The sequence below is a fragment of the Larus michahellis genome, chromosome 18 (assembly GCF_964199755.1).
Source record: "Larus michahellis chromosome 18, bLarMic1.1, whole genome shotgun sequence".
NCBI lineage: Eukaryota > Metazoa > Chordata > Aves > Charadriiformes > Laridae > Larus > Larus michahellis.
The window spans coordinates 8,621,598-8,646,165 of NC_133913.1; the positions used below are offsets into that span (position 1 = coordinate 8,621,598).

A 24,568-nucleotide genomic window follows, 5' to 3' on the forward strand; every position below is an offset into this window, starting at 1 on the left:
GACCCAGCAACCAATTGCTCACCCATCATATTATGGACTTGAATCAGCCAAGTAATTCCTTTTAAGGAGAAATCAGGGTTTCAGAGAGGGTGGTTTTCTTACTGTAGTACATATTCTGTTAGACAGGGTAAGTGCAGAGTGGACTAACTATGGCTCCATCCACAAAGTCTTCCAATAATAGCCCAGAAGGCATTATTGCACCCTCACAAATCATAGTGTTCTCAGTCTTTGGAAAACCCTTTCTGCTGCATGCTATAAAAATCCAAATACAGTGTCACAGGAAGCAGGGGTGTTTTTTGGTTATTTATTCCCTTCCTTAACTGTCCTACCTATCCTCTGGCAAAAGAAAATGAGTGCCTTACAAAGAGTGCCTTTCTCCTTCTGTCAAAGGCCACAAGCATCCAGCCTCCTCTATCCTGGGACTCTTCCTCACTACTCAATAATGTGTGCCCTCCAGTTTTATGTCCTTCAATGCCGCAAGGGACTTTGGCTATTGCCTCTGCCCTTTCTTCTTGCAATCCTGTTCTGATTCTCTGGTGCATAATCTGCTCACCTCATCCCATGACTCCTTCACCTGGCAACTCAGTACCTTGACCATGGCTTGTTTCCCCACACATGAAACCACCATCCTTCTAAACCCAACAGGAAGACACTGCACCTGGACAGCAGCATCCCCACTCTGGAATGGTGTCCATGATCAGGATGTAGTGGGGAACTTTATTCAGCTAGGACTGGCTCCATGATCCTCAAGGAGCATGATTACCACCATTCTGAGCAGTCCCACAATTTCTGGAGCAGTTTCCATCCGTTTGCACTCCTGTCATGTAATCAGTCCTGAAACTAGTTCTTCAGCCCTCCTTCAGCAGTGAAGGCCAACTATGTCATGTAAGTGATTTACCTCAGCCAATGGACCAGAAGTGTTCACACCCATACTGCCCACAGCTAGCCCCTTTAAGGGGAGTCCGGCTGCACCCACAGTGCAGTCTGGCTGCACTCACCTTTCACTAGACCAGGTTGCTCAAAGCCCCTTCCAACCTGGCCTTGAACACTTCCAGGGAGGGAGCAATTAGAATTTCTCTGAGCAACCTGTTCTAGTGTCTCAATACCCTCACAGTAAAGAATTTCTTCCTAATATCTTATCTAAATCTTCCCTCTTTCAGTCTAAAACATACCCCTCACCCTATCACTACCATGATAAAGAGTCCCTCCCCATGTTTCCTGTAGGCCCCCTTGAAGTTCTGGAAGGCCACTATAAGGTCTCCCCAGAGCCTCGCCTCCTCTCCTCTCCTCTCCTCTCCTCTCCTCTCCTCTCCTCTCCTCTCCTCTCCTCTCCTCTCCTCTCCTCTCCTCTCCTCTCCTCTCCTCTCCTCTCCTCTCCTCTCCTCCCTTCCCCCTCCCCCTCCTCTCCTCTCCCCTTTTTCTAAACCCCAACTCTCTCAGCCTGTCCTCATAAGGGATTTGCTCCAGCCCTCGATCATTTCTGTGGCCCTCCCCTGGTCCATATGTTTCTTACGCTGAGGGACCCAGAGCTGAATTCAGTACTCCAGGTGGGGTTTCAGGAGAATAGAGTAGAGGGGAAGAATCAGTCAGTCTCAACTCCAATTCCTTTCCAAGTTCTGGGATTTTCTTACATTACATGGTTACAAAGATCTCTGCATCACAGTCCTTTTCAGGCTTCTTTTCAGTCAAATACATGGCATGAGTTAAAATCACAGAGACAGTTTAAGGTTTTAGGAAAATGTTATAATATCCAATGAGTTTGGAGACACTGTGAGGAAGTTTTAAGAGAAGAGGGTGGCTGCCCACCCCCTTCCCTGGCCCATGATGACTGAAGCCATTTCCCTGATGAGCAGCTACTACCTTTATTTGATTCAGTTGGAAAAAAAAAAGAAAATCAAATTTCTTACAAGGAAAAGACTTATGCAGAATAAACCAGGACTTTTTCTTTTCCCCTACAAACTGGTATAATTTATTCTCAAAATGGAATTTCAGAGAACTGTAGAGACTAGAACTTTCTGGACGTTTACATTGCCTTTTGGTGAATACTCTGCAGGTATTCTGTATTTTTTTCCCTCACTGTTGGCTCCTTAGTGTCAGTCCTTATAAATATATTCCTGTTTTCTGCTTGCAAATTGCAGGTTTTTTTCCACAGATCCAAAAAAGAAAGCCACACTTGATATGAAATCCTGTTTTGGAACAATCCATAGCTAATACTCTATAGAGACTTCTTTGGTTTTGTTTTACATAAAACCAGAATATCTTTTGCAGAAGTATGATGGGAGAGAAGAGAAGGCAATCTGCTTTCAGTTCAAATCCAACCATCCTCTTTTGCCTCAGTGATGTCTGTAGCATAAGACTAAGACTGAGCTCTGGTAAAAATCTGAAAGACAGAAATGCTGTAAGACAGCTATCGGCGGTGCAGCATAGACCATCTTCCTTCAGACCTGTCCCAACATGTGGGTAATGTCTCTGAAGCTGTCTCCATTAAGAGATATTACAAGTGGTAAGCAAGCATTTTCAGATCATTTTCTCTTTCCTAGTGATACTCTCTCTCCTAGCATATACACTGGTATTGGCAGTGCATGGAATTAGTCTTCCTTTCAGTATTTTTCTCAGAAAGAGTAGACACCTCCAGCAACCTGCTGTTTCTGGGATACAACTACACAAAAGCTCCTGGGTGTTGTTGTCAAGTTACAAAATCATACAGCGTAGGTCTACTCAGAGGAGCAGGGGATGCAAATTTACTTCCAACAGAAGATGCCAGCAACCTTCCCTTATAGGATTCCTGATGCCTGTGTTAAGGCAAGTGCTGGGATTCAAGAAGAAAACAAAATCTCAAATCACCTTGAGCTTCTGGTCATTCAAAACAGAGCAACAATAATTAGCAGATGTGTGATTCTGTCACCACAGGGCTAATTTAAAAGTTCTTGGAGTTCTTGGAGGGCTTCACCTTGTTTGTGTGGATCAGGACTACGTGCAGATGCAGGAACCTTGTGATAACCAGAATGGAAATAAGATGGGGATTTTCTGTGTAGGAAAAAGAAGTATCACAGGCTGCTTATATTGTAAGTGGAACACAGCCCCATGACTCGCAGCGGGTAATATTTAGTCAACTCTTAACTAGTTAGCTCACTCTGTAGTCAGCAGAGAGAAGCAGACAACACTGGTGGGCAGTTCACCCAAGACAAACCTACCTTTGTGAGGTGCCTTGAGGGTTGCTGCTCTCTGAGGTTTCCCAGATAATCACACTGGACAGGCAGACATGGCATAGGGCCATCCAGAGACACACAATCATCTGGAGCGCTGTTGGGTGGCTGTGTCCCACAACAGAGGTAAGGCAGTAGCGGCCTAGGCTGAGGACACTGAATTGTATTTTTAAGCTCATCCCTTGGTACCACACTACAGCTAGAGGAGATCTCTTCAAGGGAGCAGCAGGCAGGAGTCCTCTCTTCCTGAAGCAATGGTCTAAGGGAGGGTGAGAAGTGTAATATCCCCAAAGGCCTTATTTCTCCAGCCTGATTTAAAGGTATTACGCTGACAAGCTCAGATGTAGACAAATGTTCTGTAGATGTGTGAAATCAGAGGAAAGGACTTCCTCCGAGGTGACTGGCCTAGGCAAAACATGTTCTTGCAAATAAACAAGTGAGTGAAATTCAGCACTGGGATTCAGAACCAGCAAAGTTCTTCCAGGTCCAAGTGCAAGGGCCATAGCTGACCTGGGACGTGCGGAGGAAGAATGTCCTGTCTTCTTTGGTATAGAGTCTGAAATTGAGGGAACTGCTTAAATCATTGATCTCTGAGAGGGTATTACCTCTGGGCTGTCTTTGATGGTTGTTCTACAGGTGGTAGTCAGAGGTACACAGGTGTCTCTACTGCCCTGACCCAGTGACCAGAATAAAGCTGGGAAATTATTAGCAGAGTGTCTCAAAACATGTCTGTAACGCCTGGGAATGAACAAAAATAGCAAAATACAAGAGAAATGAGGCCGAAGCCAGCAGTGATCAACGTGCTGAGGAAAGGAGACTGAAAGAGATTGGAAAACACTTCCCTTCAGGCACGTCTATATGTGGCACTTCAGGGCACGCTCTAGTGGCAGAGGTTGTAGGTTTCTTTTCTTTTGTTTTGTTTTGTTTTTTGTGTGTGTGTGTATGGTTGGACTCGATGATATCAAAGGTCCTTTCCAACCATGAAGATTCTATGATTCTAGGACCCATGGTCCTTGTACAGCCACCAGCACTGAGCTCCTCACTCGCCTCACTCATGCTGCCCCCTTCTGTGGAAGGACAATGTCATCTCCTTTAAAAGTATCATCTGGTCAAGGACCTTTTCAATGAAAAAAAAAAAAAAGGATAATGATAATGATAATGATAATAGGAAGAAGCCATAAACAAGAACATGCAGGGACACAAACCTGAGTGCCAAATTATAAGGGAGACAATGATTCAAACCAGACCTTGTCAGTCACACTAATTGATGAAGGCATGTGTTATTCAAGTCCTGTATGTAGGTGCTGTAAATGACAGCACCTTGCCTGCCAGTGTCCTTTTATGCCTGCATGTGTAAGTCTGGCATGCACGCGCAGCTTCACTACCAGCTGAACCTGCAGATGAAAAAGTGGCAGCTGCATCCCTCAGCCTGGGCAAAGATCCCTGCCATGGGGCACTCGGCTGGGCTCCAGCAGCCAGGCAGGAGGGTTCTGGGAGGAGGCTGCTGGAGGTGGCAGCCACTGCTGACATCCTTTAACCGTTTCATAATTGTCAGTATTTGGTCGAGCTGTCAGTATTATGCGAGAGGGGACTGACTCTTTGTTAACATGCGCACAGTGATAAAGTTGTAACCAGACTTCTAGAGCATTATTACTATTGTGCGGGCATAAAACCAGTACCTGTGCTAGTAACAGGACTTCGGCTAAATTGGATGAATTTGGTTTCAAAGATCTTAACAGAACATTAGAAGGGTAATAAGAGGTTTAAACAGCTCCAACAGCAGGCCTAGTGTAGTTTGGACGATGAAAAGAGATGCTTATTGAAGTAGGTACAAGACCTGCAGTAAGTAACTGATCACTCCGTTATTGAATCAATAACAATATTGGCTATAAAGCAATGGTTCACTGGAAGTGAAGGGGTATGGGAAGGGAACTGCCAGCCTTAGTTCAGAAAACATCAATGTCTTACAATTTGTGTAACAACGTGTAATGTGGACTAATGCGACTGTAGTGAGAGACTAATTTGTACCAGAGCTTAGCCCTAATGACTAAAGCAAATGAAGCCCTAGGCCGTATGAATTGTACTTTAACCTTAGTTTTTATCTATGGATATGTAACCAGTAGGTAAGGAAGTGTAAGTAAAAATTTAAGTACAGGATATTCTGTAACAAAAGATAAGGAAATGCCTCAGACACAGACAGAAAGGGTGTCTGGGGGCTGCAAGAGCAAATCAGAAGAAAAGAAGACTCCAGACTCCAGGACTGAATGAGCAGAAGTGCCATCAGGAAATCAAGCGACCTACAGATACTACAAAATGCCATAACAATCGACAGGCGGGGTCCTTCTTCAGAGGTACCCAGCTCAAGATGTATGTGCTATTGGATATTAAACATAGCAGAAGAAGGAACTCTGTTTGATTCTTTTATTAAAGCGGAAACTGCAGATGAGCCCTGTTGAGGCGGCATCTGCTGAATTCCTACGAATGTCTGTAGAATTTCTATAACAGTTACAAAGGGTGCAGAACTACCACTGTTTCCAAAAACTAAGAATTTATCCCAGCCCTCTTCAATAGTGACTCAGTAGTCGGAACAGAGCTAACCCTGAAGCAGGTCACCAGTGCAGATCACTCAGCTCTCCCAGAATGAGACCAAAACTGCAGGATCCACCTGGCCACAGACATCCCATGACCCAATGCATGGAGAGATGAGCTATCAGAGCCAAACAACCGGATTTGCCAATAGTAACTGTTACACTTACACTGCCTCAATATGTTCATGTCTATTGCCTCCGATGGGGTACCCAGCAACCGCGGCCCTTGCACACACACACCCCAGTTCATGCCCAAAGGAGATAGGCTCCTGCCCCAGTGTGTGCTGCCCACAGTGGGGCCCATTCTGTGGGAGCGAGGAGTGGTGCAGCTTCTTTTGATAGTACAGGTCAGCAAAGGAGTGTGTCTGCTCTTTTAAGGAGCTTTAAACAAGAACATACAGAGATAAACCCGACACATGATGTGGGAGGTTGTGACGAAAACAAACCTGATCAGCCCCCACAGTTGGCAAGGATGTGTGAAGCAAGTCTGAGAACATTTTACAGTTGGCAAGAAAGGGGGGGAGACAAACAGAGAGTCATAAAACCTGAGCGATTAGCATTAACAAAGACAATAAACAGACAAAAACGTCATCAGTCACAGCAATTGATAAGCTCTGAAGAAACTACAGGCAACCAGGACTTTGCAACTGGATGCAAACCTGAGCATCCACAATGTTGGACGGAGTCAGTGGGACCATGCCAGTTGTTGAGGGAATGTGCTGGGGAGGGGGGCTGGGAGCCAAAAAGAGGGGGTTGGACAGAAAAGGAGTATAAAAGAGGTTGGTAGAGTGTAAATCTGGGCCAGTCAGTGCTGGCCTGGATGAGCTCTGTGCTTGACCACCAGAGCCTGTCCTGTCTTCTTAATAAATCCTGTCATAACTCTCTCTGTGTAATCTCACTGTACCCCGTCAGTACACGTGCTGCAGGGACTAAGTGCCAGGTACTGGGGGATCAGCGCGAGTGGATTTGGTGCCAGCTACTGAAGCCAGGCTGAGGGAGCAGGCACCCATGGCCTGTGGTGTCAGCTACTGGAGCCAGCGGGGCTTCACCCTACAGCCATTGCAGTAGTAACTCCGCACATCCACAAAACCTGTTACTGGGGGGACCAGCGCGAGTGGGGGGCTCCAAGCCAGCAGCTGGAGCGGGACAGCAACCCACAGCCTGCGTGCCTGGCGCTAGGGGGGGTGCGTGTCTCTCTGTGTCTCTCACAGACCAGGCATCCGTTTGTATCCACCAGCAAACTTCAGGCTGGACCAGTTGGCAAGCAGGAAGCCTTGGGTCCAAGCAGGGGTACCAGGCGAGCAGGGGGTCCACACTGGTACTTGGGGGTACCTGCACATGTGAGGTGCCTTTGGGACAAGTGCATTGTGCCACACATTTGGTCTATCATAGAATCATAGAATTGCTGAGGTTGGAAGGGACCCTCAAGATCATCAAATCCAACCCTTAACCTACCCTGAAAAAAGCCACTTCTAAACCATGTCCCTCAGTGCCCCATCTACCCTTTTTTTAAACACCTCCAGGGATGGTGAATCCACCACCTCCCTGGGCAGCCTATTCCAATATTTAATAACCCTTTCAGTGAAAAAATGTTTCCTAATATCGAATCTAAACCTCCCCTGACATAACTTGAACCCGTTTCCCCTCGTCCTATCACTTGTCACCAGGGAGAAGAGGTCAGCCCCCATCTCTCTACAACCTCCTTTCAGGTAGTTGTAGAGGATGATAAGGTCTCCCCTCAGCCTCCTCTTCTCCAGGCTAAACAACCCCAGCTCCCTCAGTCGTTCTTCATAAGGTTTGTCCTCCAGACCCCTCACCAGCTTTGTAGCCCTTCTCTGGACACACTCCAACACCTCAATGTCCCTCTTGTAGCGAGGGGCCCAAAACTGAACACAGTATTCGAGGTGGGGCCTCACCAGTGCCGAGTACAGGGGGATGATCACTTCCCTAGTCGGGCTCACCACACTATTCCTGATACAGACCAGGATGCTGTTGGCCTTCTTGGCCACCTGGGCACACTGCTGGCTCATATTCAGCCGGCTGTCAACCAACACCCCCAGGTCCTTTTCTGCTGGGCTGCTTTCGAGCCACTCTGCCCCAATCCTGTAGCGCTGCATGGGGTTGGTGTGACCCAAGTGCAGGACCCGGCACTTGGCCTTGTTGAACCTCATACCATTGGTCTCAGCCCATCGGTCCAGCCTGTCCAGATCCCTCTGCAGAGCCAACCTACCCTCAAGCAGATCAACACGCCCGCCCAGTTTAGTGTCATCTGTGAACTTACTGAGGGTGCATTCAATCCCTTCATCCAGATCATTGATAAAGATATTAAAGAGAACCGGCCCCAGCACCAAGCCCTGGGGGACACCACTTGTGACCGGACACCAACTGGATTTAACTCCATTTACCACCACTCTCTGGGCACGGCCATCCAGCCAGTTTTTTACCCAGCGAAGAGTACACCTGTCCAGGCCATGAGCAGCCAGTTTCTCCAGGAGAATGCTGTGGGAAAGTGTGTCAAAAGCTTTGCAAAAATCCAGGTAGATAACATCCGCAGCTTTTCCCTCATCCACTAAGTAGGTCACCTTATCATAGAAGGATATTAGGTTCGATAGGTGTGACCTGCCCTTCACAAACCCATGCTGACTGGGTCTGATCACCCTGTTCTCCTGCATGTGCCGTGTAATGGCACTGAGGAGGATCTGTTCCATGACCTTCCCAGGCACCGAGGTCAGACTGACTGGCCTGTAGTTCCCTGGATCCTCCTTCCGGCCCTTCTTGTGGATGGGTGTCACATTTGCTAACCTCCAGTCAGCTGGGACCTCCCCGGTTGTCCAGGACTGCTCATAAATGATGCAAAGTGGCCACGCGAGCACTTCCGCCGCTCTTTCAATACCCTTGGGTGGATCCCATCCGGCCCCATAGACTTGTGCACCTCCAGGTGCTGAAGCAGGTCCCTCACCATTTCCCTTTGGATTACAGGGGCTTCATTCTGCTCCCTATCCCTATCTTCTAGCTCAGGGGTCTGGGTGCTCAGGGAACAACTGGTCCTACTGCTGAAGAGTGAGGCAAAGACTGCATTAAGTACCTCAACCTTTTCCTCATCCCTGGTCACTATGTTGCCGGCCCCATCTACTAGAGGACAGAGACAATCCTTAGTCCTCTTCTTATTGCTAATATATTTATAGAAACTTTTTTTGTTGTCCTTGACAACAGAAGCCAGGTTTAGTTCTAGCTGGGCTTTGGCCCTCCTGATTTTTTCCCTACATAGCTTCACTACCTCTTTGTAGTCCTCTTGAGTGGCCTGCCCTTCCTTCTAAAGGCCATAGATCCTCTTTTTTTCCCTAAATTGCAACACTAGCTCCCTGTTTAGCCAGGCCGGCCTTTTTCCCCGATGGCTTGTCTTCTGGCACATGGGGACCGCCTGCTCCTGCGCCTTTAAGTCTTCCTTCTTGAAAATCATCCAGGCTTCCTGGGCTCCTTTGCCCTGGAGGACTGCCTCCCAGGGGACTTTGTCAACTAGGCTCCTGAAAAGCCCAAAGTCCGCCCTCCGGAAGTCCAAGGTAGCAGTTCTGCTGATCCCTCTCCTTGCTTCTCGCAGAATCGAAAACTCTATCATTTCATGGTCACTGTTCCCGAGACAGCCTCCAACCTTCACATCCCCCACAAGACCTTCCCTATTTACAAACAACAGATCCAGCAGGGCACCTTCCCTAGTTGGCTCTCTCACTAGCTGCGTCAGGAAGTTATCCCCAGTACATTCCAGGAACCTTCTAGACTGTTCCCTCCCTGCTGTATTGTATTCCCAGCAGATGTCCGGCAAATTGAAGTCCCCCATGAGGACAAGAGCTCGCGATCTTGAGACTTCTCCCAGCCGTTTATAGAATATTTCATCTGCCTCCTCATCCTGATTGGGCGGCCTATAACAGACTCCTACTACGATATCTGCCTTGTTAGCCCTGCCCCTGATTCTTACCCAGAAACACTCAGTCTCATTATCACCATCATTTAGTTCAAAGCATTCATAGCACTCCTTAACATACAGGGCCACACCCCCGCCTCTCCTTGCTTGCCTATCCTTCCTGAAGAGCCTATAGGCATCCATGGCAGCACTACAGATACGTGAGTCACCCCACCACGTTTCTGTGATGGCGACTACATCATAATTATCCTGCTGCACAATGGCTTCCAGCTCCTCCTGTTTGTTGCCCATGCTACGTGCATTAGTGTATAAGCACTTCAGCTGGGCTATCAGTCCTTTATCCTTTTTACTGGCGGGAGCCGAAGTTCTGCCACCCCCAGACTTATTCCTAAGGAGCCTGGTTACGCCCCCTGTCTTTTCCAAGTCTAGTGCCAGCGTGCCGCTTTCAGGCTTTTTGCTAGCAAGCATGGATCTATCCCCATCCTCCTTCGAATCTAGTTTAAAGCCCTGTCAATGAGCCCCGCCAACTCCTGCCCTAAAACCCTTTTCCCCCTCTGAGACAGGCTTTTGCCATCTGTTGCCAGCAGGCCTGGCGTCCTGAAAAGCAGCCCGTGACCAAAGAACCCAAAGTCCTGCCAATGACACCAGTCTCTGAGCCAGGCATTGAACAGCTGGCATTTCCTGTTAATCTTCTCATCAATCCTCGCAACTGCTGGCATAGAAGCAAACACTACTTGTGCTCCTGATCCCCTAACCATCTGTCCCAGGGCCCTGAAGTCTTTCTTCATTGCCCTCAGGCTTCTTCCTGAAATTTCATCATTGCCTAACTGAAAAATCAATAAAGGGTAGTAGTCAGTAGGCCTAACTAGGGTAGGGAGTTTCCTCTGGACATCCTTAACTTTGGCCCCAGGGAGACAGCAGACCTCCCTACAGATTGGGTCTGGTCTACATATGGGACCTTCCACTCCCTTCAGAATCCAGTCCCCTACTACACGGACCTGTCTTTCTTTCATAACCGAGGATGTTGTTATACGAGGCATAATCCGTCTTGGCCTCAGTGACAACTCCACGTTCAGCAAGCTGTTGTCCTTCTCATCCTCCGGTTCCCTTTGCAGAACATCATATCCGTTCTGCAAGGGCACCTGGGATGGTGTGGGGGTCACCTGGGTGGCACACCTGCCAGGGACTTGTTGCCACTGGCCCCTGTCCTCTGAATCTCCACATTCAGCTGTGCTGCTAGAGGGTGGGGAGTGCTCTGTATGTGGAGCTCTGTCTGCCTGAGGTGCTTCTTTCAGGGAAGGCAGGATCGACTCCAGTTATCTATCTCCTGTTCACAATCCCTTATACTTCTCAAACGATTTACCTCCTCATGGAGCTCCATCACTAGGTGAAGGAGTTCCTCTACCTGGGCACACCTCCCACAGGTCTGCTCACCACTACCATTCAACACCGGCACAAGAGCAGGGCACACCCTGCAGCCTGACACTTGGGTGGCAGCCTGTTCCCACGCAAGCTCTGTCTGAGTGGCCACATCGGAGCTGCTCGGAGCAGAGCTCAGGGATAGCATGGCCTTCTGCTGAGTTCTTACCATGACATCCCGGTCAGGTCGAGAGGTTTCCAGAGACTTACTGTTCAAGGAGCTGCGTCCTGTACACCCACTCTCGCCGCGGTGACACCCACCAGCTGCCTGCGTGCTGGGTGTGCAGTGGCCGGCCGCCGCACTCCGGGACAGTCCATTTAGAACTGCCGCGTGTGGCGTTGTCTGCACCCCCACCGCGTCAGCAGCCCACCCCCGAGCTGCCAGTTCCGGCACGAGGCAGCCGCTTTTCCCAGCCACGAAAGCCCTCAAAAGAGACTTTTTGCTGGCCTTACCCGCCGCGATCGCCTTCCCCAGTGAGGCCTTACCTGCACTGGAGCTGGTCTCCTCGGCAACTGGACCAGCTGGCAAGTAGGGGACCACTGGGCCAGGTGAGAGGGCTGGGGTCCAGGTAGGGGGGCTGAGCGCAGAGGGGTCGTGCTGGTGCTTGAGAGACTTGCATGTATGTGCTTGTGAGCACTGAGGGTGTCACGCGAGTCTGCCAGCCCCAGAGAGGGAAGGGACACAGCTGGCTGTGCTTGTGTTACATGGGACCCCTGCATGGGTGCTGCTGACTTGCTGGGACAGTGTGTGTGACCAGCCACGTCCGTGTCCTCTGTCTGTGTGTATGCACGTGACTCTGACAGGTGCTCAGCTTCAGGGCTGACTGAACCTGCGAACAGGAAAGCAGCAGCTGCATCCCTCAGCTCAGGCAGAGATCCCGGGTACCTGGGCACCAGGCTGGGAAGCCAGTGACTGGGCAGAAGGATCCTGGGCCGGGGCTGCTGGAGGCAGCAGCTGCTCTTGACCTATCTTAACAATCATAATCATTCACCTCTAAAAGAATGGAGACTTGCTCCAAGTCAGAGTAAGTCTTCAGAGCACAGCTGGGGCACTGCAGTTGGCTCAGAGACACTCGCAGAAACACTCTGCCAGCACCGAGCACTGCAGGACTGCCAGTGCTGGGACAGCACAAGACCTGTACTTGGTATCACGAACTCTTGCAGTCTGGGGGCCAGGGATTCCTTATGGTCACCAAAGATAGACACTGCTCCAAAATCCAACCTAGATCTCAGCTTGCTGTCACCCTAACAGGCATGTTAGCATGAGGGGTCTAGACTTGTTCTCTAGACTGAGGCGCGGCTGAGGGAGCTGGGGGTGTTCAGCCTGGAGAAAAGGAAGCTGAGGGGAGACCTTCTCGGTCTCTACAATCCCCTGAAAGGAGGGGGTAGCGAGGTGGGGATCGGTCTCTTCTCTCAAGTAACACGCGATAGAACAAGAGGAAATGGCCTCAGGTTGTGCCAGGGGAGGTTTAGGATGGATATTAGGAAAAATTTCTTCACCAAAAGGGTTACCAAGCATTGGAACAGGCTGTCCAGGGAAGCGGTTGAGTCACCATCCCCGGAGGTACTTAAAAGACAGGTAGTTGTGCTGCTGAGGGACATGGTCTAGTGATGGCTTTGTCAGTGTTCGGTTGATGGTTGGACTCCATGATCTTAAAGGTTCCTTCCAACACACACGATTCTATGTTTTTTGCCTCCACAGCAGACAAAAGGGCATGGTGTTGGCATATGTGTTTGTCATGATGGAAAGTCCTAATTACACCCAGCAGTCAGTGTTTTCAGATCCCATACTGAAATTCAGGTGTCAGAAGCTCATTTAAGTCCTGTGACACATGTTTAAGCCAAATGACATGCAAAGGTAACCCTTCAAAATCCTGAATGAATTACATATCCAGGCAGGGAGTCCAAGGCCTGGGAATTCTGCTTAGCGGTGGTCTTTCCTGGGATATGCAACCCTCTTTCGGAAGAGCTGCAGGTTGCCAGTGCTTCTCCAGCCACACTTATCTTTATTTCCAATCACAATCCAAAGCTGTTGCCATCATCAAGGTACATACAGGTACAGAAACAACCTAATTGGGCTGGCTAACGAGCCTGCCTGACAGAAGGATGCTGTAGCCTACAACATCTGGGGAAGCAGACTGAAGTTCGAGGCTCTAGAAAGGTACATGGAGTAACTAAAGACAAAGCACTGCCGATTGTCCGCATTGTATTGCCCCACAATGAACCGGGCCTGTAACCCTCAGTAGGTCAGCCTGCTCTTGAGGACAGGACAACGGGGTCCATGGGAAGAGCAAGGAATCTGCACCTAACTGACAGGCAGCACAGACACAATTCAAGCACATCACACTCATCACAGGGAGCATCTCGGATGATGTTGCTTTCATAGCTATTCACAAAGTCCCAGCTCACCCGGCTGTGCTCAGACTAACTGCAAGGACTATCTCCAGTTCCAACTGGACAGTCCCACTCCCATTTTCCTGCCTGGAAAGTTCAGCAGATTGCCATTCTGTCTCCAGTACGGACTGAGCAAAGCGGCAGGTGAGAGGGGAATCTAGCCGGCCACCGTGACTGCATTAACCTGACATAAATCAGAAATATGTGAACAGCTCTTGTTCTGGGCAGCTTCTTATTTCAGCAATGAATGGAGCCAGTCTGCCTGAAGTGCTTTTTAATATATTTTTCTTGCCCAAAATTGCAACACACTAGGAATATTTCTCCAGAAGCAGCACTATAATGAACTTATCTGCTCTGTACATTGCACATCCCGCAACCCACTTTGGCACGTGAAAATGTGTTACAGGAAGCACATGGATACATTTCCTTACAGTAAGAGATGATGAAATCACAGTGTTCTCCACCAGAGAAGAGGTATGGCTTCCCAAGGCAGCTTGGATGTTCCCACTGCCCCATCAGTGGCAACCCCCTGAACACAAGTACCAGCTCACAGGAGGAATAAGAGAAAAAACCTCTGTCTGGGATTAGATAACTACAATGAAGGCAATACCTAAGTGCTCTCTTTAGACTAAAGCAGTGCCTTGCGCTATCTCACACCAAGATGAACCACCTAGTTTGTCCCCAGCACCAGCTCAGATGTAGCTGACACCTACCCAAGGCCTCAAGAGCAGCTCAGGAGACAACAGTCCCACCACCACCCATAACCCCACAGGCTGGCAAAGCAGTGTCCTCCTTCACCCCCACCACAGCATCAGGGTTACACAGCCCTGGAGGGATGCAACTCTTGGGCCTAGACTCAGCTGGAGATTCTGACACAGCAACTTGGTACCAGCACAGAGCCACCAAAAGAAAGGAGATGGCAAAGTCTCCAAGCCATCTGTATGCAGCACCCTTTGCGCCGCCTCAGGAAAGACGTTCTCCCACAACCACAAGTCCATCCCCTATGAGACTGAGAAAGACAAAGTGGAAGAGCCATAACTAGCTCTTTATGTGACCGTGAGGTAAAGACATGGGGAAAAACAGGAAGAGGGACTTCCAGTAACATGGAGGAGAACTACGACATCTGAACATCCCTTTCCTGATGCCATGTCTGTCTCTCAGGGGAGGAGATATTACACCCCCCAGTTGCTCTGCGACCAGCCCACATGCACGCTGTGGGAAAGGGAAGATGGCAGTCACAATCCTTAGAGGAGCTTGTGCCCTTCCCCAAAAGCAGGTAAAGTGGAGATTGCAGTTGGCAATAACAGGGATGACTCCAAAACTGAGGATGCACAAAGGGAGCCACAAGGGGAAAAGATTGCTCACTCTCTCTGTATGGAGATGGGGAGACGTCAAGAAGGGGCATAACTACCCTCTTTCATCCAGGGGAAGGCATGTGAGCCAGGGACTTCACAAAAACAAGACCCAACCCAGCCAAACCGAGGAGTTCTCAAGCCACAACGTCCTTCAGGGCTCCAGACAGGTCAGGGAAGATGAAGTGGTAGCCGCTCTCCAGGGTGCGTTTTGGCACCACCCTCTGGCCCTCCAGCAGCATGACAGCCCGCTCTGCTCCAAAGACAGCCCGCAGAGCCCAAGCAGGCACCGGCAGCAAGGCTGGGCGCCCCAGGGCTGCAGCAAGCTCCTGAGCAAAGGTGCCATTGGAGGTGGCAGGGGAGGATGGGGAGACACCGTTGAGGACACCGTGCAGGCACTCATTCTCCAGGGCATGACACACGATCCCAGCCAGGTCCCGAATGTGGATCCATGGGAAGGGCTGGCGCCCAGAGCCCAAGGGGCCTCCTAGTCCCAGACGGAAAGGCCAGAGCATTTGAGAGATGGCACCACCACCTCGGCCCAGCACTACCCCTGCGGGGAGAACAGAGTGAGACCAGGATCCCCCCTGCCAAAGGAAAAAAGCCCCCTTCACCCTCAGACCTACAACCAAGAGACTTGGACTTCTTAGAGGGCTAGACTGGTACAGCACCGCAACATAGAGAGGGACAAGACCCTATGTCTTTCTCCCTGTTCTTCCCCCTGCTGCCCCAGCACCGAAGCAGAGCCACCCTAACCAGGCATGATGCCCCATCTCACCAGATCTCACCACAACACCACGAGTTGGGCTCCCAGGGATAAGAGCTGCCGCCTCCCAGGAGCTCACCAGGCGTGAGAAGAAGTCGAAATCCCCCCCAGGGCTGTCCTCGGTATACTCATCTGTGGGGCTAGGGCGGTAATAGCCTGTGGGTGTAAGAGCAGAAAAAGAGCCAGGATTGAATCATGACAGCAGCCACTCCTTCCCCAAGATGGACCCTCCTCCCTGCCTCCAGAAGCCCAGAACTCCCCCATCGGGACATCCTCCTATGAACAGCACAGGGTCTCTCTGCTGGCAATGTTGACAAATTTTTTTAACTACCAATGCGCTCTGCAAGTTCACTGGGATGCACTAATACTCACAGTGAGCCAGCAGTTCCAAGAACAAAACAGACCAGCAAGCAATGCAGAGCTGGCTGCACAGAATGGCGCTTGCTCTAAAACTGGGCGTCACAGACACTAAACTGTGGCAGCTTTAAAGACTGTAGCAAGCAGAAATGCGAAGTTAGGAGATATGCAGGGGGATTCAGCTGAGGCCCTGCTTAGACAAACTGGTTCTACAAGATGCTTAAAGGCTTCTGCAGAAAAACAAAGAAAAGGTCCTGTCCTAATAACACCAAGAGAAAGCATACGGACCCAAATTCCTCTCCAGCAGTACCAAAAAGCTGATGAAGGCTTGCCTAAACACAGTGACAGGGATAGCAATAAAGCTGGCATTTCAATGCAAGACATGTGTCCTCCCAAGAAGCGTGTTTTTGTCTGGAGGTCTGACCTCTCCAGGTCAGCCTGAGTCATGCCTTGGCCAGGCCCAACCAATACCTACGCCGGTGACAAGGACCCAAGCATGGGGTGGCTGTTCAGCATCAGCAATGGCTTTGGCCAAGGCCTTGGTGGTCTCAACCCGGCTGCTGATGACGTCCCTGCAGAAGGCATCACTCCACCTGGGAAAGGGAGAGCCACTGATTATTGTCCCCACAAGGACATGCAAGGAAACAACAGCCCCAGCAGACACCTGCTCACAAGCACAGAAGAGGCCACATGAATTCTCCCACACACCCCAGGGCTGGGAGTGGACATGAGATCTTACTACCTAAATCCATGGTGCCTTTGGGAGATGGTGGTTCCCCACTTCCCACAAAAGACTGTGGGTTTTGGACTGCCTTAGGACAAAGGTAGCAGAGGAGCTGGACACCAAAGCTGGGTGTGGAAATCAAACTTTGGTTCCAATTTTGCATTATCTAAATGTAGGCATCCAGTGTGAGTTTGGAAACATGAGACTATTTTGCCTAGCCTACAGCTGTCAATCCTGAAGGGAACCTGCCTTCCAAAGGCATCCAAGAATTTTACAGGCCCACAGAAACGTTTCGAATACTTGAAGACCCAGATGTCAACAGCTACATAACCCAAGCACTTCCTGGACACCCTGTTTCCTCCCCAGAGCCCTTCCACATTCTCTGACAACACCGGTCTGTCTTGCTTACACCCTGTCCCAGCAGCACTATGGGAGATCAAGTTACCTGCGGAAAGGGTTGAGGACATTTTCACCAGCCAAATTCACCACAGCGTCACACGGGGGCAGTCCAGAGCGGGACAACTCTTCCTAGACAGGGGTAACAGAGACATCACACACCCAGCCTCCCCTCTGCTCAAGCCTTCCCAACAAGTAAGCAGGGCACGCTCCTAAGAACTCCAGACAGTTCTTTCCTGACACCGCCTGGAGCACAAGCGTGAATGGAGAAGCTTTTGCGCCTTGGAGCTACAGCAGTACCCATCCCGATGACTACGGCCCACGGAGCACCCAGGAGCCCAAGGGCACATCCACAGAAGCCAGATTCCCCACTGCAGATTCCCTGTGTGCCAAGGCAGGCCAGGGCAAGTGGGCTTGTTCCTCAGCCCTGACACGTTCCTCCTCTTGTGACCGCTCTCGTCTCATACCCAGCTGATCCGATCCTTGCCCCCTTGTCGAGAGACGTGGGTCACTTCATGCCCACGGCTCCGCAGCAACTGGGTTAGGGCTCTGCCCACAAAGCCAGTCCCACCACCTGGGAGAGAGACAAGGCATTACCGATGTGCCACCCAGACCGCCGTCCCAAGGCATGCACGGGTGTCCCCGTCACCGTAGCCGGCGCCCCGCGGTACGTTACTCTGAGCCCGGCCACCCCGCACAGCGCCCCAGCCCTGAGGGCCTCCACAGGCCACGCACCGCGTCCTACCCCCAGCGCCGGGGCGGTGTCTGGCTCCGACCTCTGTCCGCAGCACCCTCAATCCAGGCTCGCCACTTCCAAAACTACGTCCCCCTCACAGAGGCCTCGCAGGGGGGGTGCCCTGCCCATGGCGCCCCGGGGCCCGCCCTCCGCCGGGCGGCCTCCCACGCCCACCCCGCTCCCGGCAGCGGCCTGGCTGAAGCCCTCCACCCGCACCAGCGCCCCTGAGAGACAACGTGCGCTGCCGGGCGGGGCGGGCCGGGCCCGCCCCGGCCCCGCTCGGCTCGGCTCGGCTCGGCTCGGCTCGGCTCGGCTCGGCTCGGCTCGGCTCCGGGCCCCGCACTCACCCACCACCACCCGCATGGCTGCGCCGGGTGCGCATGCGCCCGCCGGCACAGACTGCGCGTGCGCCTGAGCGCCCGGCGCATGAGGCCGCCCAGCGCCGGAGCGCGGGGGGGGGCGGGGCGGGGCGGTGCGGTGCTTAGAAAAGTGGCGGAAAACCACGGCTAAAGGGAGCGGGGATGAGCAAAGGGCCAGGAGCTGCGCGGGGGCGAGGCCGAGGCCCGGAGGAATTCGTTAAGTCAATCCGTTAATCAGTTAGTTGAAAGAGCTGAAATAAACGCTAGTGAAGTGTAGTTGGTTTTTTGTTGTTGCTGTTGTTTTGGCTTTTTTTTTAACGTTTCTAATCGAAAGTGAAGGATTTTGCAGTTGGGAATTAGGCTGGGTTTGTTCTCGCTGACCCTGAGCCTCCCTTCCCTCTGGACACCTCGCGTGTGTGCTCGGGGCCATGGGAAAAGAAATTATTTCGCGGATGTAATTCTGCCCCTGGACTTCAGATGTCTCTTCTGAGGTGGGATGAAACACACACAAAAAGACAAGACTTTTCACCTACAGGCACCTGGGGCAGCCTTCCCTTCACACAAAGCTGCCCGTGTTGTCACCCGCTGTTACCTTGTGTCCTGTGAAGAGCAGAGGGTGATACAAGCCCATAGGCAGGACCTCTGCGCGTTGGTGGCTGTTCTGAAGCGGAAACAAATGCTGGAGATATTTCTGCCCACCTGTCTACAGTTCACTCCACTTAGTCATCCACCCTCATCTGCACAGGGACCCATAGCCTTTGCTCCACCTGCCTGTCCATCTGTCCTCCTTCCCCATAGCCCGCTCTGCGTGTCCTTAACACCCCTGCTACCGGCCATATAAAAGTGTTTGACAAGTTGTTGCGTGAAAAGGGGCCAAGCGGTTTTGGCAGAAGATAAACCCCCTTGCATTCCAACATTCCTCACCGAGGTGGGAGGCTATGTGCAGGTAGGTTTAAATTCTGAGTGATGCCCAATTCAGCACTATCAGTCCAATCGTGTTTAATATGTATTAAACTTGTTATGGATACACTAATAGTGGACTGCACCTTCAGTCTAGTCGTGCTCATGAACCAGCACGGCCACTCTCGAGTCTTTGGTCACGTTCAGTGAGAAACCGAAACAACCAGCTACTGAAACAGTGCAGTTTATTTAAACAACAGATATATAGGTTCTTAGGATTGCCAGTGATAAATACACTGTCTGCAAAGCACTTGCAAATGAAAGTATTGTTATATATACAAAATGTGCGACAAAGTTATAAAGATACAGCCTGGCTATAAATGTAGGAAAGAAAGTCTCTAGAGAAATTTCTAAGTTTCCCGAGGAAGCACTCGGTATAATCTAAGTCTTACCCAGAGGCGTCCCTATAGGGGGGAAGAGAGGCTCAGCCCGTCGACTGATCCCAGAAGTCAGTGATGTAATTCTTTGTGATGGTGTCTTCCCTGGGTATCCCCCCTCTCTCGGCTATTTTTATACTATTTGTTACCTTCAAGGTGGAGTTTGAGTGACTTTAGTCATACATACTTTTATCATGATTGGTGTAAAATTCTCTCACCTCACAATTAAAGGTATAGTTTACAAGAAATTCAGGGCGCAGACTCAAGGAGGAGTGGTCGCACCTTGGAGGCGGGTAGCCTTCGGGATGGAGGTGTGTTTTGGTATTATAATGGCATTATAATGAGCAAAGTTTGCACAAAGGACAGCATTTCATCAAAATTTGACAAAATGTTGGCTCCGAGTATTGAGCGAGCAGCTAATTGGCAGCTTATCTGTTTCATGGTATCATCCCATTCCCATATCTGCTATACATCATAAGGTAAAGCCGGGGAATAATTGCATCCCGTCCTGTACCTCATGTAGCTTATCAGGGAACCACAGGTGTTGTATTCTTCATGCCAGCTGCGGCTGTTTTCTACCTCAGAGGCCTCTTGATTCTATATTTTCCTTAATGTGTGAACAATGCTGTACTTTTGTATTTTTTAGCCAATTTAGTAATTATTCCACACAAGTCCTGTGGTTAAGAAGGAAGGAACTAGGTTTCTAGGAGGAGCTGGCTGCAAATCTAAGAGACTGGGAATTATTTGCACAGGAAGAGGCGTGCCAGTGGCTCACAGGATGAAAGGGGGAGATGAACTGCTGGTTTCTGCGTGGCATGTGCTGGCAGGCAGATGGGTGAGCTGGAGCTACTCTCTGTGTGCAGTGTGGTCTGCTCAGCCTCTACCTGCTGGATGGGTCACGGTGGTGATGTTAGCTGGAGGTGCTGGCAGGCTGTACACGCATTCTCCTTTTAACTCCTCCATAATGGGAAGATGGCTGGACCTGAGTGCAGTCTAGTAGGTCCTTCATTGCAAACTGTCAAAAAAAGGGCAGTTGTAAGGGTCCTTTGGATATGTCTCAAACTTATGTTTTCCTTCCACCTCCCTCTGTCGTGTGTTGTTTCACTGTATAGAGCTTCTTAGAAAGACAAAATCCAGCATGCCCTTTCTCACTTCTTCCTGTATCCATCTAACAAGATGTGATGGGGAGAGGAACATGCCAGCAATCAGTCCCAACCTGTAAGAGCCCCACCTCCAGCACCTGAGGAAGCCCCACGCTTCTGCTTCTGTCACAGGGCAAAGCCTGCCCAAAACCACTGCACAGATATGTGAGAATCATAGAGTGAGTCAGACAATGGTTTGGGTTGTAAGGGACCTTCAAAGATCAACTTATTCAACCCCTTGCCATGGGCAGGGACATCTTTCACTAGATCAGGTTGCTCAAAGCCCCGTCCAACCTGACCTTGAACCTTTCCAATGATGGGGCATCCACAGCTTCTCTGGGCAACCTGGGCCAGTGTCTTACCACCCTCTTTGTATAAAATTTCTTCCTTACACCTAATCTAAATCTACCTTCTTTCTGTTTGAAACTGTTGTGCCCTGTCCTGTCACTATAGGCCGTGTTAAGAAGTCTTTCTGTCTTGCTCATAAGCCCCTGTATATATTGAAAGGCCACAATAAGGTCTCCTCAGAGACCTCTTCTCCACGAAGAGGAAGACCTCTCTTCTCCAGGCTGAACAACCCTAACTCTCTCAGGCTTTCATCACAGGGGAGGTGTTCCAGACCTCAGATCCTTTTTGTGTCCCTCTGGGCGTGCTCTAGCAGGTCCATATCTTTCTTGTAATGTGGGTTTCAGAGCTGGATGCAGTACTGTAGGTGGGGTCTTACAAGAGCATAGTAGATGGGCAAAATCACCTCTCTCAATCTGCTGGCCATGCTTCTTTTGATGCAGCCCAGGATGTGACTGACTTTCTGGACTGTAAGTGCACATTGCTGGCTCGATTTTTCATCCACCAGTATCCCCAAGTCCTTCTCCGCAGGGCTGCTCTCAACCCATTCATCCCCTGTATTGATACTGGAGATTGCCCCAACCTGGGTGTAGGACCTTTCATTTGGTCTTGTTGAAATTCATGAGGTAAAGTTCAACAGGACCAAGTGAGGCCAAGGATACCTGTGCCCAACTCTTGCTCTTGATTCTGTTAAGTGCCAGGTAGACAAGCCAAACACAGACCTGTGCTACAGGACAGGGTTACCTGAAAGCTCTGGGCTGCACCTAACATGCTGCAATGGTCTGGGTGAGCAGAAAAGAAAAAGGAAGCACAGATGAACTCCTCACAATTTTACACCTCTGTGGCACACTTTGAGAGGGAGACCAGACTGCAACAATAACCCAGGTAACAACAGCTTTGGATATGAAGAAACTCTCAGCAGTTGAGCTGAGCTTATGTTGAATGTCTCTGTTAGAAGGTGTTAAATAGTGAAAACAATAACCTGCTGAATACACCCACCTACACTCAGCACTGTGCCCAGGGCTGTCCTCACAGTGGAACTTCCACACGTAAAGGCCAGTCCAGCAGTGAGACGTGGACACCTCTAACAGGTGGAGCTTCTGTCCCGTTCCCCAGGTAGCTCAGTCAGCAGAGCATGAGACTCTTAATTTCAGCATTGTGGGTTCAAGCCCCACATTGGACACCAAAATAGGACCCCACATTACAACTTAGCACAACACAGTGCTTGCCTCCCCCCCAGCTGGATGGGGGGAAAGAATGGGAAGGGTAAAAGTGAGAAAACTCCCAGGCTGAGATGAGAACAGTTTAACAATTGAAATAATAATAATAAATTATAATTAAAAGAAAATAAGGAAGAGAGAGAAATAACCCCCCCCAAAAGTCAAGTGATAGAAGTGAAAACAATTGCTCACCACCAACTTACCGATTCCCAGCCAGTCCCTGAGCAGTAGCCCCCCCACCAACCTTCCCGCTAGTTTTACTGCTGACCGTGACATCACATGGTATGCAATATCCCTTTGGTCAGCTGGGGTCAACTGTGTCCCTTCCAAACTTCTTGTGCTCCCCCAGCCCATTCACTGGTGGGGTGGTGTGAGAAGTTGATTTTGGGTAAGCTCCGCTCAACAATAATGAAAACATCCCTGTATTATCAACACTGTTTTCAGCAAAGATCCAAAACGTTGCCCCGTACTAGCTACTGTGATGAAAATTAACTCTATCCCAGCTAAAACCAGCACCTTTGGACAGGGAGCTTGGACCTGTGTGGTGCATGCCAATGACATGCAAGGCCAACAACATCCTGGCTTGTATCAGGAACAGTGTGGCCAGCAGGACTGGGGAAGTGATTGTCCCCCTGTACTCAGCATTGGAGAGGCTGCATCTCGAATACTGTGTTCAGTTTTGGGCCACTCACCACAAGAAAGACATTGAGGGGCTGGAGCGTGTCCAGAGAAGGGCAACGGAGCTGGTGAGGGGTCTGGAGCACAAGTCTTGTGAGGAGCGGCTGAGGGAGCTGGGGGTGTTCAGCCTGGAGAAAAGGAGGCTGAGGAGAGACCTTATCCCTCTCTACAACTCCCTGCAAGTAACCTGTAGCAAGGGGGGTCCATCTCTTCTCCCATGTAACAGGAAATAGAACAAGAGGAAATGGCCTCAGGTTGTGCCAGGGAAGGTTTAGGATGGATATTAGGAAAAATTTCTTCACTGAAAGGATTGTCAAGCATTGGAACAGGCTGCCCAGGGAAGCAGTTGAGTCACCATCCCTGGAGGTATTTAAAAGACAGGCAGATATGGTGCTTAGGGACATGGGTTAGTGGTAACAGTGCTGGGTTAATGGTTGGGCTCGATGGTCTGAAAGATCTCTTTCAACCTAGACAATTCTGTAAGTCTATTCTATGATTCTATGCTCTGCACAGACATGTGTTTGTATGAATAAAATTCAGTATCCACCTGCTACTGCCATCCTGCTCGGTAAATAGTACCTAAAATGTATGCCATTGAGTGGTGATGTTCAGCGCTTGTGGCTACCCCCTCCACTTGCCCCAGGACAGCTGTGCTGGGGACACCCTTGGGGCTGGAAATGAGCCTGTTTCCAAACCCCTTATGATCCGAGTATGAGTCTGTATTTACACAAGAGGAGAAAGAGAGCAGAAAAATTTACACAAGAGGAGAAATCCATTCCTGGTCACTTCTTGTCAGAGGAGCCTCTGGATTTACTGTGGTGTGAAACCAAACGCCAGTTCTTCATTATCCATAAATAAGTATTTCCAATGTAGAGTTAATTGGTCCTGCCTGCAGGCAGACAAGCTAGTTTTGTGCAGACCACAATTATACTGCAAGCCCTGATGTGGGGAGTGGTTGGCACAGCAGCACAGTTGAAGAAACTTCAGTGGGTTAGCACTGCAGGCCTCGGGACTTGTCTTATTCTGCTTGGAGAGTGACTCAGTGATTATTACCTGGCTTGTTTTTTAGCATTGGCCTTGCTTGAACCACCATTGGTCAATTGCTATTTACTAAAGAAATGCAGCCTCATGTACCAGGTAAAACCAGTTTTAAAAGTGGCAAAGAAAACGAAGAATATATACATGAGTATCCCTCGTGTATAAAACACATAAAATGGATTTACAACCAGTGAACAAAAAGTAATATACAGTCTTAGCAAACAAAAATATCCCCCAATGTGTTCAAGCCTGAGGGGGGCAAAAAAACAGCATCAAAGTCACTCTTATCCTGGAAAAAAGTCAGGACACAGGTGTCTCCCCTTCCTTGCGTCTGCGGGCTGCTACTGAGAAGAAAGTTATGGCTTTTTGCTACTGTGCAAAATCCGTGCAAAACCCACCTGGTTGTGAGGGAAGTTGTCAAGGCCGGGCAGGTGATTGCAGGAGAGGGATTCATCTTCCATGCCATGTGCCTCTGCCTGTGCAATCTGATGCTTTCATCCCTTTTGAGTGTAGTGACAGAAGCTGAAGGGAGCAGCGTACTTTCATACTGAGCCTCATTGCTCTCCTCCATCCCTCAGTCCTCTACTGCAGC

The 24,568-nt window shown here is 50.0% G+C and overlaps 1 protein-coding gene across 1 annotated transcript; it reads right to left on the minus strand.

The window, feature by feature from the left end:
- Positions 1 to 13,104: 13,104 nt before the first annotated feature.
- SDR39U1 (short chain dehydrogenase/reductase family 39U member 1) lies at positions 13,105 to 18,254 on the minus strand. The gene is made up of 6 exons (XM_074562046.1): positions 18,205 to 18,254; positions 17,589 to 17,695; positions 17,171 to 17,253; positions 16,473 to 16,594; positions 15,657 to 15,800; positions 13,105 to 15,431 (listed from the first exon to the last, which is right to left on the minus strand). Exons 1-6 carry the CDS (start codon positions 18,218 to 18,220, stop codon positions 15,016 to 15,018), a joined length of 888 nt encoding a protein of 295 aa, XP_074418147.1. The 5' UTR covers positions 18,221 to 18,254; the 3' UTR covers positions 13,105 to 15,015.
- Positions 18,255 to 24,568: the final 6,314 nt, after the last annotated feature.